This window comes from Cyrtonyx montezumae, unplaced genomic scaffold (genome assembly GCF_038088225.1).
Source record: "Cyrtonyx montezumae isolate F1298 unplaced genomic scaffold, pur_monq_1.0 scaffold_3, whole genome shotgun sequence".
In the NCBI taxonomy this organism is placed as follows: domain Eukaryota; kingdom Metazoa; phylum Chordata; class Aves; order Galliformes; family Odontophoridae; genus Cyrtonyx; species Cyrtonyx montezumae.
Genome location: NW_027072034.1, coordinates 35707561 through 35734825, shown reverse-complemented (window position 1 = coordinate 35734825; position 27265 = coordinate 35707561). Strand labels below are relative to the sequence as shown.

At 35.4% G+C, this 27265-nt stretch overlaps 1 protein-coding gene across 1 annotated transcript in view; it reads right to left on the bottom strand.

The window, feature by feature from the left end:
• Positions 1-340: 340 nt before the first annotated feature.
• The window catches only part of GABRG3 (gamma-aminobutyric acid type A receptor subunit gamma3), a 290063-nt gene continuing 263138 nt past the window's right edge, over positions 341-27265 (bottom strand). Inside the window, exons 7-10 of the mRNA XM_065741209.1 lie at positions 11756-11908; positions 4552-4748; positions 3245-3274; positions 341-619 (exon numbers count right to left, since the gene is read on the bottom strand). Coding sequence (XP_065597281.1) covers positions 341-619; positions 3245-3274; positions 4552-4748; positions 11756-11908 — 659 coding nt within the window. The remainder of the gene's footprint in view (positions 620-3244; positions 3275-4551; positions 4749-11755; positions 11909-27265) is intronic.

The following is a 27265-nucleotide window of genomic DNA, read 5'->3' as shown; positions in this document are numbered from 1 at the left end:
TGACATACTTAACCTTTGACTGAATTGTGTATAGCTTCTATGTCAAGGGAGAATAGTAAGAATTCTAATATACAATAATTATTCATAAACATTGCTTACACTACAAATTCATCTGGATTTTCAGGAATCTTTCCTTTAAAATTAATAGCAGTAAGGAGAGAATTCTTCCACATTTTTCTTTTTTAGTCAATTAAAATTCTTCATCAGGCTCTGTGATGGAGAAGGTTAATGTGGCCTTTATAATTTGAGATTAAACTGACAATGTCTTTCACTTCTTCTGCACTTCCACCATCTCTCCTCAGTGTGAAAACACAGCAGTCTTCACCACTACAGGCAACTTTTAAAGATAGAGGTATCCAACCCAGTAGACGAGGTTAAAGAGCAGGAAGGATGTAGGAAAAAAGACCCTAGAGTAAGAGTCCAGTTCTAAGATGTCTATGTGAATCCGTCCTCTCCTCCATGAGCCTGATTTACATTCTTCATAACAACAGAAAAAACTCTGGCAGTCTTTTCCATCCAGACATTCATAGACACATGCCTCTTCAAATTCTTGCCAATACATGGCATTGTTCAATGTGATGACTGTAGTTGGTGGTCTCATATCAAGTACAGAATAATTCTGAGGGGAGAAAAAGAAACAAACAATGTGATAAACTTTTATGGAGGATGCACAATTAATAATCATATGAGAAATCACATGAGATGTGAAAGATGAGCTGGGAGTAAGATGTCCTTACCATAGGAATTCTAGATGTAGGGACAATCTTTCTTTCCATCAAAGGATGCCTTATCATTTGAATTTCCAGAGAGGTTGTGGAGTGCTAAGCTAAATAAGCTGCATTCACTACCTCTTAAACTTACCTTGATTTATATAAACAGATATAGTTGGCAACAAATAGTTCTGATTTCAGTACAGGATTTTAAAATGCTGTTTGACAGCAGACTGAACATGAGCCAGCAGTGTGCCCAGGTGGCCAAGAAGGCCAACAGCATTCTGCCCTGCAACACAAATAGTTTGGTCAACAGGATGTCCCTCTGTACTGAGCACTGGTGAGACTGGACCCTGATATTCTATTTAGCTTTAAATTCCTCATTAACACAAAGATACTGAGCTGTTCAAACACATACAGAAAAAAAAGCAGCAAAGCTGCTGAAGAGACTGAAAAAAACCCAACACATGAGGAGTGGCTGAGGGAACTGCGGTTGATAAATCTAGCAAAGAAAAGACTGAGGGGGGCTGTATCAGTCTCAACACATAACTCAATTCAGATTGTAGTGAAGTGGTGTTAATCTCCTGTCTCAGGTGACAAAACATAAGGAAATAGCCTCAAATTACACAGATAAGGTTTCAGTTGGATATCAGGAAAATAATTTATTCAGAGAAAGAGTGATCAAACATTGGAATGGGCTGCCAATGGAAGTGGTGACACCTCTATCCATCATATTTAAGAGATGTGTGCATGTGGTAACTAGGGATATAGTTCAGTGTTGAACTTCATGGTGTCATGTTGATGGTTGGACCTGATGATTTTGATTCTACTGGGTGTTCACCAGGACTTCAAGGTCCTTTTCTGCAAAGCTACTTTCTAGCTGAGTGATCACCATAATGTACTGGTGTGTGGAGTTGTTCTTCCCTAGGAATTTGTACTTCTTGTTGAATTTCATGAGCCTTTTTTTTCCAGCCTGCTGAGCTAGAGTCGGGAGGAAAGCAGTACTTGTACAACAGACACCATCTCAGTACCACCTGAGAGATATGCCAAGGTAAGGCACTTCTCAGGGGCCTTGGGCAAGGCATTTCAGATGCACTGATACAACAAGCTTAATAAAATTATTTCAGATACAGTGTATGTAAGTTCTCTAGGAGAAAAAAAAATGAGGGGTGGGATTATCTGAACATAGCTTGACAAAGATTACTGAAATTTAACCTCTTAAGTGGCATTGCTTCAAGACTGGCAAAAACACAAGTATCCTGGGAGTAATTGACTTATGTTGTTCAGCTTCTGCAGCAGTTTTAACATGCAATTTTTTGACAATCAGAGTAAGTCCCACCTCAATATTAGGAAATGTCAGGACATTTCTTGTGCCTAAAAATTAGAAGAATGGATAAAAAACTTAAACAATCTGCAGGTAAGTTTTGAGCAGGTGAGAGCGGCTATGTCTAAGAGTAATAAACCAACCGTAGTATCCTTTTAAATGCACTTCTTTTTTCTTTTTCAATTGCAAAAAGTAAACCACCTCTAACCATTCAATGTGCATTACTGATCAAAGCTTTCAGAAAATTCTTTCCAAGGAATGACAGCAGTAGTAAGCATATAAATGCAATTCCTTTTATAAGGCATTCATTGTCGATATGCAGAATTTCAGTGCTATGAACTCTTCAAATACAACAGAAAACCTATTTAAAAAATTATTTAAAAATAAGTTTGTAACATAATTTGTAAAAGGTAAACTAGTAACATGGAGCTAGGAATTGTAAACAATACACTTCAGCATATGGAAATCAAGAAATATGAATGAGGTAGTTTAGTTCTATGCTTGTTTTTGTTTGTACTGGATAGCTGGAAGTGAACCATTCAACTAGCTGATAAACTGACCTCTGTATTCTTATATATATGTATATTATGGTATGTATTACAGTTTTAGATTTCATAAAAATTAGAGACACAATTAGGTGCTGAATTTAAACTTTACTGCAGCTGTACTTAAATATTTATCTGGGAATTTGGAGAATATAATTAATTCTGTTTTTTTATAAGATTCTAATATACTCCTAAGTATGTTAAACTTTTGAACCCAAAATATTTGAAAATCCATCTGAAAGTCTGCTAAAGATTTTACAGATATACACAAACAAATTATTTTCTACAAAACTCATTAACTAAATCTCCATATACATTTTTGATAGGACTTGTGCTTATTAATTTTTACTGAAGTGTAATGGAAAAGTGAAGTATTACATAACGCAGAGACACAAAGTTTCTGAGTAAAAATAGCACACAATATTTACAATTGACCCTTCTCTCTCCCAAATCATTTGATAAGTACTTATTGAAAGAGGCAGCTATGTTCCTCTACCACAATCAAAAACAAACTGACCTTTTAACAAAAAAGCAAAACAATATTTATAGTGAAGTCAGGGTAAAGCATAACATAGCATTACAGCTTTCTCAGGAATTATTGCAAATAAATGTCAACCATATATTCAAGCTGCCATTGTTGTCACTGAACCAAACAGGGTACTTACCATCACATGACCAAAACTGACATCAGGTAGCTTAAGTAAAGATAACAACAGAATTATTTAGAAGAAAATATAAGTATTACTTCACATACATCTAATACTAAACATTATTTCTTAAAATAGACCTTTAAATGCATCTCTCCAGAAAATCCTTCATACCGAGTATTCAAATTATGTAATGTTACATTCTGCACATTTTGAAACTGCATGAAACCTCAGAAGAATGTGCACCTAATTTCCATCCACTTGAAGTCTTTATTCAACCTTCTTGAAAAAAAAAAAAAAGTAAACAATAGCTAAGTACGTATTTCTTCATGTGATAATTTATATACCTCCAGTGCTGCATGTTTTCCATCAACTTCTTTTATGTCTGGAAATACATCCTACTCACAAGAATACTAAAGACTTTTTCATTCAATCTCTCTATAGGATAGCAATTTTGGTTTGATCATTGGCAAGTTCACTTTGACTGTCTCATAAATTTATTTTGGTAACACTCTTCATCTGCCTTTCTTCTGTAATGCAGTTTTACAACTAGCTATTAGAGGTTTAATGGAGTTTTCATTAACTAAGTTTATCAGTTCCTAAGCTTTTTATAATTCCATATCATTTTAACCTTTTCCTCTGTTATTTCTTCATTTGATCATTTTCACATAGCTTTTTTTTAATCCACTTTTGCTTCCTGATCAATTACTCACAGTATTTACCTTTCTCATTCTTTAGCTTCCTCCTTCATAGTTTTCCTACTTGGAATTTGTATTGCTGTTTTCAATGATTTTATGTAAAGAGCTGGTGTATTATTATCGCAAAAGTCTTTTTGTCCAAAAATGCTGCCTTTTTACAAAAATTTTGTAAGTACCTCCCTTTGTTCTTGTATGTAAGAACATTGGAGCATGGGGCTAAAAATAAGTGCTGGTTTCCAATGTAAAGAACAAAATCCCATTTTATGAAGTTCATAAATATTCCTAGACCTGCTAAGACACAATATAGCAGATGCATTTGAATATATTTACTGATGTACATATGATTGCATAATGAGCCATGATACCTGTTTCATTGAAGCCCTTTATGACTACTAGCAGTGTAATGAGAGGGCAAAGGACACTTGGGCAGAGCTGCTGCTTCATGATCAGCAGATTCCTTCTGCTAGGAATGGAATTCCAGGTAATTGCTTTCCACCAGCTTCAGGGTAAATAATACCATGAAGTGGGAAAAGCTAGGAGGAGTGGAGTGTAATGAGATCACAGGATGTTACAGAATGTTTCTCGACCTTCTGAGCCAGCCTTGGAAATAAAACACTCCTGTCTTACCGACTTTTTCTTCTTAGAACAGTTTGGTTTCCTGCAACTGGAGTAGTAGTTGAGGGTTGCATACTCCATAAGAGCAGCAAATACAAATAGAAAGCATACAGTCACAAACAAATCCATAGCGGTGACATAGGAGACACGGGGTAATGACTTTCTTGCAATGGTGCTCAAAGTCGTCATGGTTAATACTGTAGTAATCCCTGAAGAGAAAAACTGGATTTAATTTTATGTAACATCATTTCTGCAGGCTTAAAAGAATGTTTGGAAAATAATACCCACAACAGAATGCCAAAGTATACACACATAATCAGAAGAAATTCATAAGTGTTGTCTGGTAGTATGAAAATAATGAAAAACAACAATTATAAAGCGACAAGTACTAAGTAAACAAAGCTTTCCTCAACTGTTCATATTTGTCTTTGCAACACAGAGGTTCCCTCAGTATCCTTTCCCTCATCCCCTTATACTTTTTTAAGAAAAGTAAAAGTCTAATAAATATGGAAGCCAGAACCATTAGTACAAACAAACAATCAAAACCCCTAGAGAACATAAGTGAAAATATGTTGTTTTTCACGGCAATACTGCTCTCATGAAAAATCTCATGCTCAAAATAAAAAAGAGAAAAAATAAAATAACTTTTTCATGCTGTTTATGAATTTTGAAAATATATTTTCACACTCCTGCTTCCTTGGCAGTGCTCCACTGCTGTTTTTTTTTGTTTTGTTTTGTTTTGTTTTTTTGTTTTCTGGGTAAAGGAAAACAGATTCTCATACAAACTTCAGATGCAATCTTAATGGAAATAGCTTTTTCAATTTGTACAAAGCATCACATCTTAGACTGATACAGTAATAATGAATATAATCGAGATTACTTAGAGTGAAATATCCTGAAACAATAAAACTGGTATTAGAATGAAATCTTTGGGGTGTCAGTTATTTGGATGTTAGGTAATTCATATCATTTTTGTTAATTCCTCAGCAACAGATGGCTTTTCATTCCCGCTTTGGACCGATGTTTTTAATCATTTGTTATGAACTACAAGTCTTCAGATAGGAAAAACTAAACTCCTCAATGACTTTGAAAGAAAAATAAAGCTCTCACTCAAATAAGTCTCCGAAGAGAGCCTGATCTAAAAACGTAACTGCAAGGTAATCTTTCTTTTTATAGTTAAAGTGGTATTTTGTAATGGTACACAGTGTTTGAAATGGTGGGGAATAATTTAAATTATGCCTTATAGTAAAATTACTTCCCACAAATGGCACTGTGGAGAGCAAAAAGTATCTGTGCGTTACTTTTGACTACTTTCTCTTTGCTAAACTATGCCCACCTCTGATTTTTAGCACTTGAAACTACAGCAATTCACAAGAATAACCTGCCTCATTCAAACCATAAGGAAGTCTCTGGAAGAGCCAAAATGCTGATTATTGTGTGGGCCTGGATTTTCTCTTACAACAAATAACAAATAGAATCAGAAAAAAAATGTTGCTGAGAAAAATCCAACCAACCCAATAATCAAGATCAAAGCAAAGCTTGTAGAAAGTAGGGAATGTGAAAAATCTTCTTTCCCTGGGAAACAGCCTTATTCAATGAAAGTTACTGTTCTGCACTGGAATCCAGAGCAGCCACTGTAGATCATGTGAACTTTATGCTATCTGGTTCATCTAACCATCTAATTTCAACAACACAAATAGTACAAAAGAGTCAACCCAGTTATCGGGTTGAATTAATTAAAGTAATACCAAATGGCCTGCAGATTTTTGAGGTTTTGTGATTTTCTAAATTTCTACTGCTGATAAACATTAGTCTACATATGAACTGCAATTTTGAACTTCAGCACAGACATGCTTTTAGACTTCATACATATCTTCAACATCTAAAAGACACTACAAAAATGCTTGTTTCCTCTCAATTGTACCACAATGTAGGTAGCTGTCACGATTCAGTAATGTCTCTAGACCCCTCAACAACAGCTCTGAAGCTAATGATCCACTTAAAAGCTCCAAACATAAACCTTATGCATTCATCAAAGTAGTCAACTGCAAAAATATCCAGCTGCAACAAAGGTTGGCTTACTGGCCTTGATTTGGCCCTTACTAGCTATTAATTAATTTTTCTTCCTGTCTGAACACGTTTCAGGTCTCGGGAAGCAATAACTTGGTTTTTTTTGTTGGTTTTTTGTTTGTTTGTTTGTTTGTTTGTTTTGTTTTTTAATGAAAAGAATAGTAACCATCCTCAATTGCTTTGACAGTGAATCATGCTTTGCTATCAAAATATAAAACCTTGGGGAATGGGAAATTTGAGAATAACACAAACAATCACAGTTTCCAGATTATATGTCACCTTTCAAATTATGTCAAGTGCATGACATATGAGTGCTGAGTGCAGAATTGGAAACATTAAAAGGTAAAACAGATTTTTACTTCCATTATTTATATAAAATATTTTCACAGTAAGACAACTATTATAAAAGAATCATTCTTCATTTAAGCTGAGGCTTAGACTTGGATTCCAGCTCAGACCTGAGACACAGAATGAGCTTTGAAATAATGAAATAATTAAAATTCTCTCTAGTGTATCTACTTTATGCCTGACAAATTGATACAAGTTTTGAAATATTAAAATGAGTCTTACGAGGACACATGAAGAGAGCAAAGAAGTGTACACGGTGATACAGTTTTATATTCTGAAACAATTTTAGTCAGAGTATGCCAATATGCACATAAGAATAAAATGAAAAACCCACCTATGCCAAAGAGAACATCTAGATTCCCTACCTTTAGTTCATTTTATCTATATCATGTTAAGAAAACTCAGTTTGTTGAGTGGTTTCAAATGCAATAAACTTTGAGAGATAAAATTGTTAACTCTCACTTTGGAGATATTAGTACTGCAAAGTGATCTTTGAATCTGTTATTGAAATTTTCAGTGCTTTGTAACTATTTCAACAGAATTCTAATGTCAGCCAGAAAGAGATTTGAAGTAATCTGGCATCAAAACTTTCAGGCAGACAGTTGTGAGAAGGAGCACATGCTTGTGTATAAATACCATTTTTGTGACATTTACATTCTCTGGGCAAGTTACCATCTTTGGTATGGATATTTGCTAAATCAAAAAGGATTTTCCAGTAGATCAGAGTAGGTATACAAAATGCATGAGAATACTTTAACTTATAGATCACTGGTATAAGCAGTTATTTAAAATAAAAGTTGTCTGAGAGCTGCTTGCTGTGCAGTGGCTTGTCAAGCGTGAAGTACTGGGAGTATTAGAAACTGGTCAGGGAGGTTCATTTTTTCTTATTTTTTCTTTAGGAAAAAGTGTATTGGTATACCCAAGTTATCATTTGTTTATAAACTTGATTTCTTTGCCTTTCTGGTCTGGCATCCGTATTGAGCACTTGCTTTATTTTTTTAGGGAATGAACTTAAGGAAAAAAGAGAGCAATGTTCATTTTTTGTTAAACATCATCTCTAACTTCTTTTATACCAACACAATGCTGGCCTTGATACCCACTACATTTTTTTAAGTTGCTATCTGAAGTTGCTGTATAGTAATTGCCTCTTCATATTATACATTAAACCAATTTTTTAAAAAGCAGGGGGGAGCTCAGATAAAAGCTTAACTTAATTCCCTTCATCCTCAAGAAAAAAAAACAACTCTTTTTTTCCAGATCATAATTTTTCTTCAGGTGCTTGTTTGCTCTTCTTGACTGTGAACACTGGGAGAAGATCACTGTGATTATCAGAGACAAACAGCAGAGATCTGTTTTTTCCCCTGTGAATGGAGAAGAGTATACCTCACAAAACAGTTCTCATCCAACAGTTGAATTCTATTTCTATTTCCCACTGACTCTTCAGGTGTCCTGGAGTGAGTCACACTAACACTCCTGGCCTCAGCCCCTCAAAGAGCATGTTAAAAAGGGGTTGTGATGCCAAGTTTTTAAAAAGCACTTAGATGTCTTTAGACAGTGCTGCTGAAAGGACAATTATGGTCCCATTTTTTCCCTCAGCCAAATACCCCCGACTGCATTTAGTTTTCCAGCACAGAAATAGCTTATTACTTAGAGTTATTCAGAAAAGGGTAAAAACCCGTCCTTCATGTAACCCTGAGTAGTTGCCAACAGCTTAGAAAATTACTCATTAATTTCAGAGAGTGAAATGTTTCCCTGATGCTAGTCCTTCACATTAATGCAGTTATACTCAGGGCAGTTTTGGTGCACTGAGTCTGCAATTCATTTCACCTAATTAGCAGGATAATTTCAGTGGTTTGCCTTTGGCTGTATTACTCAGATTTTACCACGTGCCACTCTCAAAATGTGGAAGTGTGTTGCTCAGACAGATTTATAGTTCTGTTATACAGGCAGACCTACAGTAAGCTGGGAACATCTGCTTACTGCATCCCAAGAGTCATGAGGCCATTTGCAATCTGGGAGTAAGAGGTCTCTAATCATATACAAAAAGAGGTGACCCACATACACATTATTTTCCAGATACTTGACTTCATTTATAAAAGTTTTATTTTATTTTAATTTTCTGTCAGAGTTTTATGAGTTAGCAATCATAGCCACTGAATATAGCCTTGGAATATCTCACTTTCATGGTCTTAATTCAAAACCACAGCCTTAATATAAGAATAGATTTTTTTTTCTCTGAGCTCTGGTCATGGAGGTGAGGCAGGGAGAGCTACACTGTTATATGACCTGTACTCTACTTCTGATTCTAATTAATTGAAATCTGAGCTGTGTGGTGTGGAGAACTATCCTCAGGAATGGGGTATGAAGGCTGCCTCCAGAAAATTAGTAATTTGAACTGTTAGATACCTTTTCTCCCTTTTTACTTTTCTGGTAAAAAAATAACCACTTTGGAAGATAAGTCAAACGGATGCACACACATGGGGCTTTGTACTTCTAGTTTAAAAAGACAGAGCACGGTCAATTTTCTCCACTGAGCTATTCAATTTCAGAAGAAAGTTGTTCCACAGAAAAGTATGCTAAAGGCCCATTCAATTTTCTGGCCACCAGAGGAAACTGCAAAGCCAGGAACAGGTAATCACACATGCTCTGTTCTCACTTTTAGTCTATCTTCACACTGCCTTAGAAGTAGAAAGGGTCACAGAATAACTCTTAGGGCCTGTCATGCTGCAAGAGCGCTCTGGCACTCACGCAAGGGGAATGAGGACCAAATACTCCTTTCTCTAGGACCCACAAGATGCCACATGGCTAATTTGTTAGTTTTATAAACTCCTGAAATCTTACAGATTTCAGTCTTGAGCTGATCTCATGCAAAAAGGGTTTTAATATAGAATAATCTGTGAAATGTGAACTAGTGTTGTCTGCTTACATTTGTCCTATTAAAGGTTCTCTTAGGTCTTCCTTGCTATTGATCCTGCTACCATCCACTGAGCTGCTTTTGGCTTGAAAGACATCCCTTGACATTAACTAAGACTTACAATTGACACAACCTCTCCCTAGAAAGATGCTTACATATTGAGAGCAGGCACGGCTGGCATACAGTTTTACTCCTTAAATAAAGCTGTGGCTAGTGGGGGCCTCATTCTTAGAGAGCATTTTTGATAATATAATTTTTCTGTCATTCAGGAGAAGGTTAATAAACTGTTGAAATATAGATGTTTTAGGAAAACAGCTTTTATACCAGGTGTTAGTACACATTGAATAGTTGACAATATGTTTTTTGTGCAAGTTAAGGACTTAGACAGTGGGATCAGAATTCTGGAAGAGTTAAAAAAAAAATCTCATTCAAAGTGAATGTGCTTCAAAATCTCTTTAGCACTTCTTTTTTATTTTTCCCTTCAGATCTGCCAGGGGGTTTAGGCTGGAAACTAGAGCACTCTTAAAATTGGTGGCTTCTCAGAATTATTAGTGCAGGAGATGGACAAAGAGAAACAAGACAAGTCATTCTGAAGTGATATTTAAAGGCTGCACCATTGAACAAGTTGTCTTCCTCTTGAGATCAAGTATAGTACCTATCTTTTAGTGTTTGGAAGAGAGCAGACAGAAATGAATTTGCACAAAAAGTAACAACCATTTCTGGTAAATGTTTAGTTATTTGGGTGGAATGGGATGAGAAACACTTGATCAGAAGTTTAGGGGAGTGAAGGTTCATGCAAATGGCCTTTCCTATCCTGTGGTTTCAATGAAGGCCCATTGTCTCATAGAAGGCCTCAAGGACCACATGCCTGCTGCCCTCATGAAATCCTAGAGAAAGCTCAGCCCATCTTTACGCCTTGTCCTAGCACTTCCTTGCAGTAGTGCCTCCACCTCAAACCTAAATAAAAAAATCAAGCATGTCAATTTTCAATAATTTATTGTTTTGTACTGGAATGATCTAGAGGGTGCGATTGGTTAAATGAAGATGGTGAGAAGCTCCAGCAGGAGGAAGCAACGAATAGCTGGGAATGGTAACACCTACCCTTGAAAGTAGGCGTGTAAAACTTGACACAGCCTCCCCCTTTTCCTAGACTGGTAGACTACTGAATAAATTAATTATCTGCAGCTCAGGCAACCTCAGTTTGGACCAAAATGTTTTTCCTTCAGTTCTTATGTATACCTATGAGGCTGTTGTCACTTGGCCCTACACTTGTGACACTTGCAAAACCTGCAGGTTTTCATATAGGCATAAGAAAAAATGGTCAGAGTTTTTCGGTGTATCTTAAAGCACAATGCCAAATACAACATAGTGGTCATGGCATAAATGACCTGCTGAAAAATTTTTTTAACCACAACTTATGAAAAATATCTATACACCCAGAATGAGGCTCGACTTCAAGCCCACAAACATAAAACACTTTGAATGATTTAATGTCCCACAGTTTTTAGTATACATAGAACATTATTTCCTGTAGGGAAAGAATTTTAGAAGAAAAAGAAGCCAGCAATGTAACTACTTTATTCTTCTAAAATTTCACTGAAATATCATAGTGAGAAAAAGTAGAGAGCCACTAACTGTAGAATGTTATGCGAAATATGTGGCAGTGCCATTCCAAAGGGCCAGGGTAGCTTACTTTTAATTACTTTTAATTTTAAAGACAGAAAACAAAAGACTTCATTGTTAAATAGATATGGGTCTGCAAGACATGATAACATTAATCCAAAGCATATATCTTGAGGCCTTTTTGAAAGGAAGACAACATTTTCCAATGACAGCGTAGAAACTAAACAAAGAGAGCAGAGAAAGGAATTATCATCAACTTACCTAATGCTGTTCTTGCTGGTGTGGCATCTTTTTTAATCCAAAAGGACACCCAGGAAAGAACAACAGTTAATATACAGGGAATGTATGTTTGAATAGTGAAGTATCCCATTCTTCTACTTAAGTCGAAGTATATAGTCATGACTACATAATCACCTGCAATGGTAGCATAGAAAATAAATTGACATTGTGGTGAGATACAGGTAGCCATTCATTGCACTGCATTTTTAAGCCCCATAAAATGCAGCATCTCAAATATTTCTTGATGTTTTGAGAATATCTGAGCAATAATGTTCACACAGTAGAATGGAAATGAACTTGTCCATTCTAATTTCCTGTATTTTAGGTCTCTGTGAAAATGCTGACCTATTTGGGGAGGCAGAGGCTCTTGCAAATCCTTCACAATGAATAAGTTTTTGAAAGGTATCTTGGTTTTCCAGACGGTATTTTTGGATAGCTGTGCGGCCACAAACATGAATCTATCCTCATTCACTAGATCTGGAAGCAGCTCACTCAAAATCCCTCCTTTAGCAGACTGCACTGTCCTTCTTCCAGGTTTGAACGACTTCTGTTATCTTTTTCAAACACGTGAATCAGGTGGTAGGGGTCTGTATGACAAAGTGTAGCATACACACCCCTTTATATAAGTTATTTATACACACTAGAGTCTCAGTGCTGGTGAAAGAGGTCAGAATGCGTACTTTTAAAGGTCCCATGACTATAAATAAAAAATCTGTTTTTCAAAAATCTGTTTTTCTCCATCTGAAAGTGGTAATGGTCACTTTTGGTACCTGTATACCTTCAGAAGATAAGCCTGTGCATAATGCTTATTATTCTGTGGGAGACTAAAAATCATAAGATCAAGAGCTCAGCAAGAAGCCTGTTTTATCTCACATTATATGATTTTTTTTTCACACTATCTCTTCTGCTAATCTTCACAACTCCAGAGGGGATAAAAATCTGTCCGTCTCTCTCAACCCAGTAGAGACCTTATCACCTCTATCCTTAGGAGCAGCTCCTTCAGTTTCACAGCTGTTAACTATCCATTTCTCTCAGACAGTCACAGTGATTAACAATAATGAAATTGAACTGAGACCAATTTCTGTACTTTGCTTGGAGTATGTTGATTCAATTTTAGATGTGAAGAAGAGTTTATAAGCCAGAGAAGTTTTGTGGTTTTTTTTTTTTTTTTTTTTGTCTCACTGCATCACTTGACTAATAAATTATATTGCTTCTTGTTACAAGCTTTGCTTTTCTAGAATAAGATATTTGCAGAAGATATAATTTACTATAGGTAGGTAAATCTGTCTTGTAACAGCAAAATTCCAAAATATTGAATAAATTGATAGCACAGAGAAATTAATCCCCAAAGAAATATATGTATGATTTTTCCAAGCAGAAGCAAAATGGGTTAATTAGTAATTGTGACAAAGCACATTGTTCTAGTAACAGAAAGAATATGAACAAAAGCATCGAATACAGTGGATCAAAATAGACAACAGAAAATAAATTAATTCAGCAAAAATAACTTCCACCCAAATAAACTCTGAAGACCTCTATAAAATAAATGAATTTCCTTAAGTTAAAAAATCAAAGGTAAATAAAAATTTGAGGGTGGCATTTGAGAAGAGAAACAGTATAATGAGTCAGTAGGAAAAGTTCTATACGTTAGGACATTATTCTAAGAGAGAGATATTCAGAAGAGGTTTGATAAGCTCATTGGTGCTTATATCATACCTCTGTTATATGAATGGTTGGATTTTCATGGGTACTGTGCAAGTACAAACGTTATGACCCCGAGAAGTTGGACATTCATTCTAAATGCCTTATTCATTTGACATATAAAAACAGAGTGTTAATACTAGAGCCCAGTGCTATTAAAAGTAGAAAGCAATGCAGTACATTTTGATGTATTGAGCCTCATGAGTGTTCACAGACTGGTTACTTTAATTCCATTTATCCTCAGCACTTTTCTCCATACAAGGATGGCAGCAGGGAAGTGACATGGGTAAATGTCCCCTGGTTCTTCTGGCTTATTATTAAATATCATCAGCATCCTAATCTTTGACTGACAGGAACATACCCAACTACCCAATGTCACTCATCTGATTTCTACAACGAATTGCAATTTCTCAAGTATCTAACAAAGATCCACAGAAATACCCAAAGTATATGAAATCCTAGGATAATGATTATCTCAGTTCATTTAACCACCAACCTCTTTTCTTGTCTGAAATTCACACAAAAAGTCTCACATGAAGAAGGAAGATGCAGCCATATAGTTGGCAGCTGCACATATGAACCTTATATACTTATCCTCTGTGATGTACTCTAACTTATATACTGATAGGCAATATAAAAAGACATTGGGAGAATAATGTTGTTCAGTAGAATTACTGGCACACAGTGGAGTAAGGTAAGAATTAGCTGGTTCTTCTACAAGAATATTGCAGAACTTGGAGAGGACACAGCTTGGAGAATATGAATACTGATGGTAATGAATGGGAGAAGGAGGTTGCCACTACTGAAAACTTGACCAAATGTAAAAATTTTGGAGGTGCTGTTAAAGATAAGCCCTTTTCTGTACTACAGTAGAGAATGCATTTTTTAATATTTTTCGTGAATTTCAGTTTACAACTAAGCGACCACTTTGGTTCTATCCTCAGCTAGTGTTGGGACACCTCAATTGTTTCTGCATGTGGAAGAGCAGGTCTTTGTGTGTGCTACTTTCCTTGATGTACTGCTTCAGGATGCATTCTTATTATCAAAGTCTAAATTACTATCTAAAAGCACTCGACTGCAGCTTAAAGAAAAGTAATCACGCTACATATATTTCTATATTTCTCTATACACACAAAATAATTTGACAGGTACTTAATATTCATGAAAAACTAATTTTCAGAACAAAGAAACACTCCTCTCTTCTAAAAGACCTGACCTACAATCCATTCTGTATGTCCTGCAGGCATGAGCAACCCAAAGGACAGAAAAAGTTTTCAGAGACTGCACTCATTCTCCTTGCTTATTCTCCAACCTTCAAAACCTCACCAGCCATTACTGTGTCTGTTAGGACAGGAGCTGAGGCTCATTATGCAGACGAGAAAACACTCCAAACTGCATATCATTAAATCAGGGTTCTTGATTTAAGAGCAATCACAGAATGATTGCCTGCCTAGGAACTACTTGGATAGCAAATATCACTTTGAAACTTAGAGAGGAATTCTACTTTTTATCAGCTTAAGGAACTTCTCAGGAAGACAAACTAACTTTTAACTGAACTATCAGACCAATTAACTGAAATAATGAAAATCACCTTGAGGCAAAATATTCCATGACCAGTTTTCTATAGCAAGAATAAAAGATGCATCTTCAGGCAGGACTAGTGCAGCAAGACTTCCCATGAAACCAAAATGACTGCTGTCTGTGACCCATAGGACTTGTATCAGTTTAACATTTTAGTATGAAAATAGGACATCATTTGGAACAATAATGATTTTTTAAGGAATAATTGTGGATTTTAATGAACAGTGCTAAATTATACTCTATTTCCATTTTTTATTGAACATTAAGGACATGGTTGACAGAATTGCCAGAATTTTATCTGCACTGTATCAAGAACAGTTCCCTTTATTGGTGAAATATTTTAAGAAAATATTTTAAAAATGAGACATTATATACTGTAAATCATTTAATACTCAAACCACATTATACTATATTACCACATGCTTTCATTCATTCTCCCATTATACTCTGAAGGTAACGTGTACTGCAATTCCAATTATTTCAGGAAAAAAAAAAAGTTAAAGGATGAATAACTTTACAAAGACTGCAGTATGAAACTATAATGTATACATAGAACAATTGCAGCATGTAAGTGGAAGCTCACAACCTAATTGTCCATCACTAGAAATGGAGATTATTGAGGAGTGACATATTGTAATGAGAGTTTAATTATAGAAAAAAAAAGAAGCATAGTCACTAGAAAGATTCACACAGTATGTCGTGAGTATTTATCAGTAAAAGCATAGTCTATATTAAGGCATCTTCCCTATTATCTTAACAAATCATATTTATCTAACAGTGAACAACCAAGTTTTCTAAGACTCAGTGCTTCATCTTTTCTTCATTTTGTTTTTATTTGAAAGCATGAGAAGACAATATTTAATGCTGCTATTTAATATGCATCTTCTTCTAATATGCTTTTTGGTTTTTACTTCCCTGAACCCCCTAGTTTTGTCTCTTGAGCTAGGTTTATGTGATTGTTTAATCAGCTGAAACTTTTCTAACCATTTGGCCACTGCCTATCATTCCTATAGCATAGTGTCCTTCAGTTATGCTTACAGTTAATTTCTCTGTAATATAGGTGATTTGAAAACTATTAGCTAAAGCCAAGGACCACTGTTGAATACATGGGTCAGATGATGACAAGTAAAAGCACTGAAAAACCAATTTTAATCTAAGTCAGTAGTTAGAGTAGATTTTGTGAAATATTCAGCAGAGAGGTTTTTTTTTGTTGTTGTTTTGTTTGTTTTTGTTTGTTTGAAAAAGATTCGTGCTCTTGTGGTAATGTAGGTGTCAGCTGGGGTTGTGCAGTTTTAGGTATGCATGTTTCAGGTTCAAGAACTGGTTTCAGGCTGCAGACTTTGCACACACTGGAAATAGTATTTCAGCATAGAATAGATATGAAAATGAGACTGTGGTAAAAAATGCAGCGCTGCCTAATTCACAGTAGAATTTTTCCTCTGAATCAGTCATAATAGTCATGAAAACTAGGCTTTTTAATATCCCAGGCCATCAAGCAAAATGCTCAGAAACAGATCCACACAAATACAGTTGTGGTTTAACCCAGCAGGCAATGGTTTGCTCACTTCCCACCCTTCCCAGTGGGATAAGGGAGGGAGGTGTAAACAAAACAGAAACACAGTTTCAGATAAAATCTTTTTCTAAGACAGAAGAAGAAAATAGGGGAAAAAATGCAACTATAACAATGTACGAGAGCTGTCCCAAAAGTAATGCTTCCTATTTTATCATGTTGGGCCATGGTGTCAGACGTTTTATGGCAGAAAATATCTGTCTATATCTACATCTCCTTGTATGCTTAATTGTGACTTCTTAAAAATGTGTCAGTCAGTACACATCAAACGTTTCCACTGTCAGGTACAATCTCTGATCCAGAGCACTCCAGGGCAAATGCTTCCAAGACAAAAAGAAGAATAAAATGACTAGGTAATTCTGTTGCTTAAGGTCTTCCCTTCCTGGTGATGCACTTGGATGGGAGCATAATACAGCAAAGAAACACATTTTCACCTTGCCCAAAATACTGAGTATTCTTGTAGTGGTAGTAAATTTGAATTTTTAATGAAAAACTGAATTGAAAAGTAAATAAGAGATCCTTTCATTTCTTGTGCCCTAACCAATTCATTATATGCTGTACCAGCACTTTCAAAAGCAGTTACTTTTGACTGAGCTTTTGTCTAGCATCATTTTTGTCTAGCATCGTTTCACTGTATTTAACTTTAGCCAATATCCTCTGTTAAATGTATGGAATGCTCTGAAGACAACTGGGAGATGAATTAACTTCCATTATTCTAACTGACCTCCAAAACAAATTCTGAGAATCTGAACTTTGCAACAAAAATTATGAATGATTATAGCATTTGATTGCATGATTAATACTGTTTTGCTTATTTCTGTACTTACATGTTTATGTGTTTTTATATGTATATAGCTTGTTCTAACAAATTCACCTATTCATTCTTCTAAGTCATACTACTGCCTGCAATACTTTTCTTCAAAGAAGGTTAAGGAAGTTAAAGCAACTAATTTGTCTGTGTGGTATTACAAGAGCATGACAAGCATCAGAATTGTTTTCAGACTGTTTATTCCTATTAGCTTCAGACATAACTATATTTTTATTATAGAACATAAAATACCATTTTGGATGTTCTTTTTAATAGAGTATTAATAAAAACAACAGATCTTTAATTTGACTATGGTAAGTTACAAATAATATTGGAAAATCCTCAAAAAATGCAGATAAACCATGTCATATAACGAGACTGAAAATGTACTACTGCCACAATGATTTGATCCATGATTACAAGTCCAGCCTGATTCTTTGCTTAATAGTTAAAAAAAAGCTACACAGATAACCTCCACTTGCATTCATGCATCAAGCTGAGGGAAAATCAATACATAACTATGGTGTATCATGCATGAACCATTAATCATTATTCATAAGAGAATAAGAGAATAAAGGTAAACAAAAGCAGATTAAGCAATAAATTACCATAGCTGTCTATGTCAGTAAAAGTAGACACGGGATTGGAGTGAAAATGAGTATCATTAATACAGGAATCATTATTCAGTAGGGTTTGTAGCCTGGAAATTGTGCAGAGCTTTTAGAACAGAACATTTTTCATGCTCTGAAGAGTATCAAATACTGTAGGAAGTCTGAGAAGATACAACATTAAGGACTTTTGCATTCGTTTTGCTGTCAATACAAAATCATGATGGGAAATCACAAGTTCTGTGGCATCTGTAAATGCTGATCACTTTATTTTTTGACTGAATTTCTCATGAGAGCTGTTTCTGGAAGTACGCCCCTTTGTACTGAAGTTTGCTATGTAGCTCTAAAAGACTAAATTTTGTGAGCCTGTACTTCCAAAATGAGTTGAACTTGTTTTCATTTTACCAAAAACAACTAATTTCAAAATTTCCAAACAAAATTACCTATTTTTCTTCTACAGAATCTAATTTTGTGCTTATTTTTTCAGTGATGAGAATGTAATATTGTACCTGAATCACTGGAAGCCCAAACCAGTTCCTCAAGTGGCACTCTGGAAAAGACTACAGAATCATATATCTTAGAATCTTTAAGCTTGGAAAAGATCTTTAAGACCATCTAGTCCAACCATCATCACGTCGCCAACATGGTATCAGATTTTTCTGAACTTATCACTGTTGTAAACATGGTAATTATAGAAAAAGTAGAACAACTTTTAGAAAAGCATTCTGTCTCCATGTAAAAAGTATCCATTAATAGGAGTTGTACTGCAGCCCTCTGAGTCCTTTCAGTGCTTAGTTATTTCCTCTTTAAAAACCAGGTGTTTTTTTCTTAATCTGCAGCTGTCTAGCATCATTTCAGAACTTGGACTTTAATGTATCTTTGCTAGATTGAAGGACTCTCTTTTATCACTTTTCTTTTTCTCAAGCAGGCATTTAGAGATGGTAATCAACTACCGTTTATCCTTAAGATAAACACATATGACTCTTAACACTGGGAAGGATTTCCAGTCTCTAATAGCACTCAAAGCATTGTTCCTTCACACACCCCGCAAATTCTCAAAATAACTCCTGAAATGCAGCCATCAGAGTTAGACCTGTAATAGCTGCTGCACAATTACACAATATAGATTATGTATCCAATTTCCGTGCTCAGTATTTTTGCCATACCTTCACACATGTAGTGTATTTAAACTGATTATTAATTGGCAAGAAAGATCCCAGAGTCTTTAGACCTGCAGCACCCAGAATGACAGGTTTCTAATTTTAGGAAAGCAAAACCCCTAGGCTTCACTTCCAAGTAGGTCTACTGATGTACTGAAATACCTACTAGACTTAAATCCAGGCTACAAAGCCATCTGAACTACTTTCCACCCTCACCTATCCTTGTAATTATTGACCACTCCCCCAGTCTTTGTGTCTTGTATGAATTTAATGAGTTTTAAAGTTATATTCACTTGTCTGTCATTAATAAAAAACATTAAATAACACAAACCCAGAAGAAATAGCATCTCAATAGAAGGTCCTGAATAACAGTGATTCTTCTAGCTATGACTTGAATCAGGTAGTCAAAATGCAGTACTTTCATATATGCCACAATGATTTTCTTATCACTGTAGCATCTTAATCAAAATGCCATCTTGCATCAAGTAAGATGTCTTACAAATGTACATTACATCAGCACAAATGTGTAAACTCATAAAATAACACCGAGTTAGTTTGACAGGAGTTAGTTTCTATAAATCAATGTTTACTGCTGTTAATTATGGCTTTTTTTCTTATGCTGGTGCTAATTACATTATCATTTATGTTTGTATTAATCCATTCCTTCAGCTGTTGCTTTATGTTGTTTGAGATCAATGCCAGGTAATAGTCATAACTACTTTGGTAAAATAAAACCCAACCTGCTTTATATTTTTCTCAATCCACCAAAACTTTCATGAAGACTTATTGCAATGGGCAGCAGTGATCTCTTGTCAAATCTTTAAATAAATGTTATCAAGTTATCAAAATATATGTTAATCAAAGAAGTTGTGCTGAAGAAGTGGCTGGTAATACGTATTCTTTGCACAAAAACCATTAAGTTATTACTTGCATTCCAAAAATGGATGCTTAGTTTATCTTATACACTCTAGCTGTCTATCTCACACAGAATCCATGTGTGTTAGAGGCAATGATTTTTGAGTAAAGAAAATGTAAAAAATAATGCCAAGAAATTCCAAGGGATATGAGTATTTGCAAAAGGGATTTTCTGGCTCACGCTGACATGTACAGCTATTATTCACTTTACATTATAGATAGATGTGTTATGTTTTTCTACAGAGCTATTTGGTATTCCGTAGCATATGCAAGTTTGCATTCTGTTTGCTGTTTTATCTGGTAGAATAAAGAAAATATTGATCCATGTGCATTCCCAATTACTTGTTTCCAAGATACTTGACAGTTGGAAAATTTAAGCAACTGCTTCAAGTGTTATTTTATCTCTTTCTTTGTCAGCTCAAGCATTTCTTACTAGAGTACATATCAGTCTTTCTTTCATTCCCAACAATGACTATTTTGTCTTTTCAAATGTCATCAATACCACTTTTTAAAATTTATTTTCACAAACAAGCAATCCCTCCTACCTTTATTAATTTCCCTAGTTTGTATCTCTTGTATTTATGCAATATTTTCTACTTAATACCCCCTAATACCTTCGTTGCAACATGCTGTTAACAAATTAATTTTGTGCTAATAGCTCTCTTTTTTTTTTTCCTGTTCCTAATAACATGTTTTGTTTAGTATACTGACTTCCTTAATTATTAAGTCAGTCTGTTTGGTATTTCCCGGTTCATTTGTGATGAAGGAAAAAGCCAGTCTAAATCTAATCTAAACCCAACTACTTCTCATCCGTCCATCTCTATTTATGAGTAATACTTTTCACATCTGTACTCTAAATTTACAAACTTTCACTGGTTATCATCAGAAGAATTTTCTTCTTTTAGTTCAACTGACAATAAACTTGGATTTAACATGCCAATCATCTTAGCTTAAAATCAGAGATTTACCCAGTCTGCTGATACTGATTTCCTTGCTATCTCTAGCAGACTTCATCTGCTTATTGACAAATTCTCTTTATCTGATATTCTGCAATGTGAAATATTTAAGTTACAGAAGAATAACATGAAGTTACTTTTTAACACACTCATCTTACATGTTCACACTGTAAGAAAAACTACCAGTGCCTATTCCCATTGCAAATGAAAAACCAGAGTTGTCTTGCCTGAGTACTTTTTAGAAACAACTTATATTTCTCCTTATTCTTGGGCAATACCCTACAAGTCTTTCTGCATCTTCTCTCTGTGATCCAGAAAATAAAGTGCTCTCATAAACAACTGTAGAAAGAAGGAAGTACTCAAAACACTCTGAAGAAAGGGAAGAGCAGCTTAAGTGGCTCAAGGACGTTAGGGTAATATTTCATTAACAATTCACAGTTGATTGTAGAGTGAAGAAACTATACTGGTGGAATATGTTTACATCCATCAATGCCAGAAACTAATTAGTTTCTGGCAAACAAATAAAACCAGTTCTGTGTAATGGAGCCAGACTGAAGTATGGATTTATTTTTCAGCCATGATAAAGAGTAACAACTTTGATTATTGCTTTATAGATTCTGGTTTTTCTCAATCACAAATACTAATGCAGTTACCTAACACTATATGAATTTTGGGGGGAAATGGAATGGTCTGCCATACTTTGATCCATGAACCACCATGAGTACTCCATTCAAAGGGAACTGTGAGGAGGACTGTCAGGTATGTAGAAATTAAAAGTGAATGAGATGAATTCTAATTGTAACATTGCAAAGTCCTTGAAAATTCAGAAACTTTAGCCAACTACTTATAAAAGGACAATTTAAGAATGGCTAAATATGGGATAATCTTTTTTTTTTTTAACAGTTTAATGACTATGCTGATACTGGAATTGGCACTCTAGTCTGTACCATAGAAGTAAACAGTAGAGTGTAATTTAAAGCTTTCTCCCAAATGTCTGTAAAACATTAAGTTGTCATACATAGTCAATTGAAAGGGCCAAATCTGCTTCACTCATGAAAAGAAGACACATATTTGAAGAGATGAACTGGTGAAACAGAATAACTGGAAAAGCTGGAAGCTGGTAGCTAGTAATTGTTGTATACATCTGGTCATACCACTTGTTTTCATCACAGTCTTTGCTTCTGGTCCTTGCATGCCTGGGAATTGTTGCCATGCCATGCTTTCATTAAAAGACTGGGTGCAAAATCAAGCTTAGAGCTGTATTCTGCAGACTGCAGCCTAAAATTAGTGATAATGCTTTCAAAAGCATTTCACTATTGAAAACTGATGAGGTACAGGTTTCTAAGTCACTAATGGAATTTATTTACAAGGTAACTGGATGAACATGAGAGACTCTATGCACAGTAGCACCAGACCACATTACAGCTGCATGAAGGCCTTGCTGATACTGCTGGGCAACCCATCTCAGTGGGGTCATTTGGAACCATTCCTGCTGGGCAGCCACAACATGCAAGGTCTCCTGTGACTATATGCACACCACAGATTGGCCAAGAGGCACTAGTTTTACATATGCAAATAGAATCTATCAGCATCGGTGGTCTAATGACAAGCGTAGAGGGCCTACACTCTCCACATTTCACTCAAATTAAATCTTCCAAAGAAGAAAAACTAGCAATGTTTCCATATCTGAGAGACTTAGGAACTCAAAGATTAAGTGTTTAATGAGGCACCAGTGGGGCAGACAAAAAATTTCACTGGCGGTGTTAATTTAAGCCTCAAGCAATACTTTTTCTTTTTTACAGCCAGCCAGCACTCTCTTTGCCCTGTGGTTTGCTTCCACAGACAAATTTCCATATGCATATGCATATGGATATGCAAACTGCATGCACAAAACAGTAAGAAGTTAGAAATAACCAGCTAGGGAGATTTGATATAGTCCTGAAAGCAGGAAACTTGGGAAAAATATACACAGGGTCCCTTTGCAACCTGACCACATACAGCAATCATATATGGGACTGGCTTTGTTAAAGAGCTACCTATTCTGAAAAAGAAGCATAAGCAAGTTTTTTCATATTTCTGTTCAGTAACAATACTAATGCTAGAAACCTTGAAACAGACATGGACATGAAATATGTATACAGGTTGGTAACAGGTCTCAGCAGAATAATTAATAGCCATGATGCTTAGTAGGTATCAATCTGATTGGAAGAGTTGGCTTATGGAAGAAGACTAGTCCTGGGGTTCACTCTCTTGAGTCTTCTGTGAGGGATGAAGTAAAAAACTGCCCTGCTTCAGTCTGTGGTGACAGCATCTTTTTGCTGAACACCAGCTTTTGAAAATTCAATGCTGAGCAATTTACACAATATTTAAGAATGGCACTACATTAGCCCATAGTACATGCTGGCATTGTTTAAATAGGTATTCCAAGAATTTGTGTCAACAGCAAATAAAGATTGCAGTGTACTTTTATTTCAATAGAAAGTGCTTTAGAAAATAAGCCGGGGAAGGACCAAAGCATTGTGCTTACATTTCCTTTTTTCCCCATTATTGCTTCTTACAAAGACAGTCAATTATCGTGTCTGAGAATAACTTGAAAAATGAAAATTGCCTTCTGGAACTGAGTTACTGAAAATCAGTTACTCTTGAATTTATAGATGGGTTTGACTATGTCAAGATGCTTCACACGAGACTCAATATTTTAAGCAAACAGTTTGAGTTCTTTGATACTAAAGTTAGTTTTCCTTTAGGTGTTTTTTATTTGACTACACAATTGGAGCCTTGACTACCAATAATTATGTGATTAAACAGTAATTTTATGATAGGAATAATGGGAATAAATACACTTGTGCACTGCGTAGGTAAGAGATTGCCATGCTAAGCCTCTACATGGCTTAGTCCCTGTAATCAGGTTTCTATGGCACTATCAATCAGTTATGGAAAAGTCTGGATCTCTATTAATGAGATGCTAATATTAGGTGTATCTTCTATAAGCTCTCCAAAATGAATAGGAGTGACTGCTGAAGCTGAAGTACATGGAAGGGTCTGAAGAATTACTTGTGATGCAAGTAGGTTGCTTTTCCATTAATATTAAAATGTATTTTTAGGTGGACAACTATACTGATACATACCAAATTGAAAATGACAGATCACTTATGAGCACTGCCTTGAAGTTTTTTGCTTTGTTTTGTTTTTCTATGCATAGCTACATTTGGTAAACATCTCCCTGAGTTTTTAAGAATACACTGATCACCTGTAAAAATGAACTGAAATTTAGTAAATAATATTGCAGCCTTGGAGCTTTTTAGCTTCAGAGCTTATGGAAAGATAACTGTAAGGAAGAATGTTAGTTCTTAGTACCATTCATGAGCTCATTTGATAAACTGTTATTTTTGGCAAATGTTGTAAGTGATGATTGATACTAAATAATTGCTTTGGCTATTCTACAACATTTGCATAGCCACAATACTAAAAAAATGATATTAATAATAATAAAAATAAACAACAAGAACAACAAAAACCTGAACAAAATGAAACCTCTTTTTATTCTGAGAACATTTTCAACTCAATTTAATTATGGAATTTCTAACCACTTCTTCCTTGCATTTCTTTTTGAATCAACATTCTGCCCAGTTTATTTCAGCTGGAGGTACCTATACTCAGGCTCTCTTTACTTCTGTTTCACTGTTTCCTTCATATATATCCTTTACTGCTTTAAGCAAAGAGATATACAATTTAGCTACATTTCAGAAGATCACCTTTTTTTTTTTGTTCCCTCTAGCATACCCTCTCTGACTCTGTAAATTACTTTGGAGATTATTATTATAAGAGTTTCCTATACACTGGATTTCAATGTCAGAAAATGCAATTTTAAATGATGATTAAACAAGTTTTTGATGAAGCCTATGTAATCGAAGAATAATGCTATCTTCTAAATACTAGCCAAAGTGACCTGTACTCGTGCAAGATAATGTCTCCTTCAGAAATAGCAAACATAATTAGTTCCCATGAGCTCAGAAGTATTTTTCTATATTTTCAGTATTTTTTTATGTTACTATTCATGAATTATTCATTTTAAGTGTTTTTAATCAAGACCTGGAGGATTTACTGCAGGAAACAGTATTATAAAAACCCTTCTGATAGGTTTCTATAGCTATGAAAATATATAAACACGAATAATAACTCTTAGGACTAAAAAGAACAGGTTTTTGCTAAAGTTGATTTATATGTTGTTCCTTGTCATCCCAACCCATTAATATTACAGTAATGAACTTCAGCAATTACTGGTATTCTTGTTGATATTCAGAGCTATACATCCATTCCACCCTTGAATATCTACACGGATGCACAACAATTCAGACTGAAAAAAGAAAATGAGGTGGAGGTCAAGTCAGCCAGGATTATTCCTTGCCATGGAGAGGTTGTCCAGGATTTGATGCTTTTAATTTGTCTACAATATTTCTAGTATCTACAATAAGACTTGGATGGATATAAACAAGAACAATTCTAATTCTAAATCTAAGACTAAATCTGTAGCTCTAAATCAGACATGTTTTCAGCTGTCAATTGAACGTATTTTCCCTCGTCAAACTTTTCTGGAAGAGAATTGCCATTCTTTTTAGCCTGTCCTACTAAATGAAGCTCTCTCAGTGACTGTCTAGGGTAATTCTTTAAACAGGTTCATATCAAAACCATTAGAATACAATGTTAAGAGCTGAAACTTTTCTTTTTGTTCTCTGGGTTCAGGAAGACTTTCAGTACAGAGTGGCACATTGTTAATGCAGATTGCCTTGATTTTCCCTGCAGGATTCTATCAAGTCTCACAATGCCTGAGGTTATGCCAATGCAGAATAACACACTTTTGGCAGTTCCCTACAGATAGCAGTGAATGACAAAAGTTGAAATGGTCAAAGCTTTGTGGTTGTTGCATTTAGCACGTTGCTTGTTTGCATGTGATAAAACAAGAATCCTCCTTTCTTGATTTTCATCCAAAGTTTTGTCTGTACTGATTTTATCCAGTTCCAGATTTAGAAAAAAGGTTTGCAATGAGATTTTTCCCCATATTTTATTTGCAGTCTATAAAATCATAGAATCATTTAGGTTGGAAGACAACACTAAGATCATCTGGTCCAACCATCAACCACTCACCACCAGGCCCACTAAATCATGTCATTCAGTGTGACATCTAACCTTTTCATGATCACCTCCAGGGATGATGACTTCACCATCCTCCTAGAAAGCTTGTTCCAATATCTCACCACTCTTTCTGAGATTAAAGATTTCCTAGTATCCAACCTGAACCTCACCTGGTGCCATTTAAAGCCATTTCCTCTTGTCCTATTGCTAATTACCTGGGAAAAGAAGCTCACCTTCCTACAGTCTCCTTTAATTCCTATTGTCCTACAGTCCTATTGGTATTCAACCTCAGTGATCATTACTGAGTATGATCAGTTAGTACCAAAAGATGTAAGAGGATAAGAAACTTTTCCATGGGGCTCACATGTATTTTCTTGACAGCAGAGAATTAGTGAAACCTGAGTGTCTCAGACTCCCTTCTAGGCTTTGAACAGCAATGTAGTCTTTCCACCAAGCAAATTACATTCTGCCTCTTTCCAAAGCCTGTTCTCAGAGCTGACTACCTAGCCCTTCTACACAAAGAGGTCCAAAATCAGGTCATCAACTTCTCAACCCACTCCAAGCCTTCTCATTCCTGCTCTATGCCCTACTGCACTGATGCAATGGTGCTAGTGTCCTTGTCGAACCACCCACAGTTTTCTGATCTTTTAAGATTGTTTAATTAATTAATTAATGAACCATGAACAGCAATGAGGCAAAATGGCCACATGAGGCATGCTTTCTGGTTAATTACATTTGGAGAAAACTGGAAAGTATTAACTTCCTCCTGGACATACAGGGCATTTTTATGTTTCTTATTCTGTGCGATCTCTTGACTGGAGGAAGACTGAACTGGGCCCACAGACTCCCCAAACACCGAACAAGGTGAGGGATTTTCCCTGTATGGCTGAAAGTCTGGATTTATTAACTCTAAGGTGCAAGCTCTTCCAAGCATGTCTTGATTCACAGAGTGACTTCAGACAGGCAAAGCGAAGACATTTAAAACTTTACTAGCTCTCTTTCTAGAAATTATTTATTTCAGTATACACTTATTTTCACTATTTTGTACTATTTCAATTCA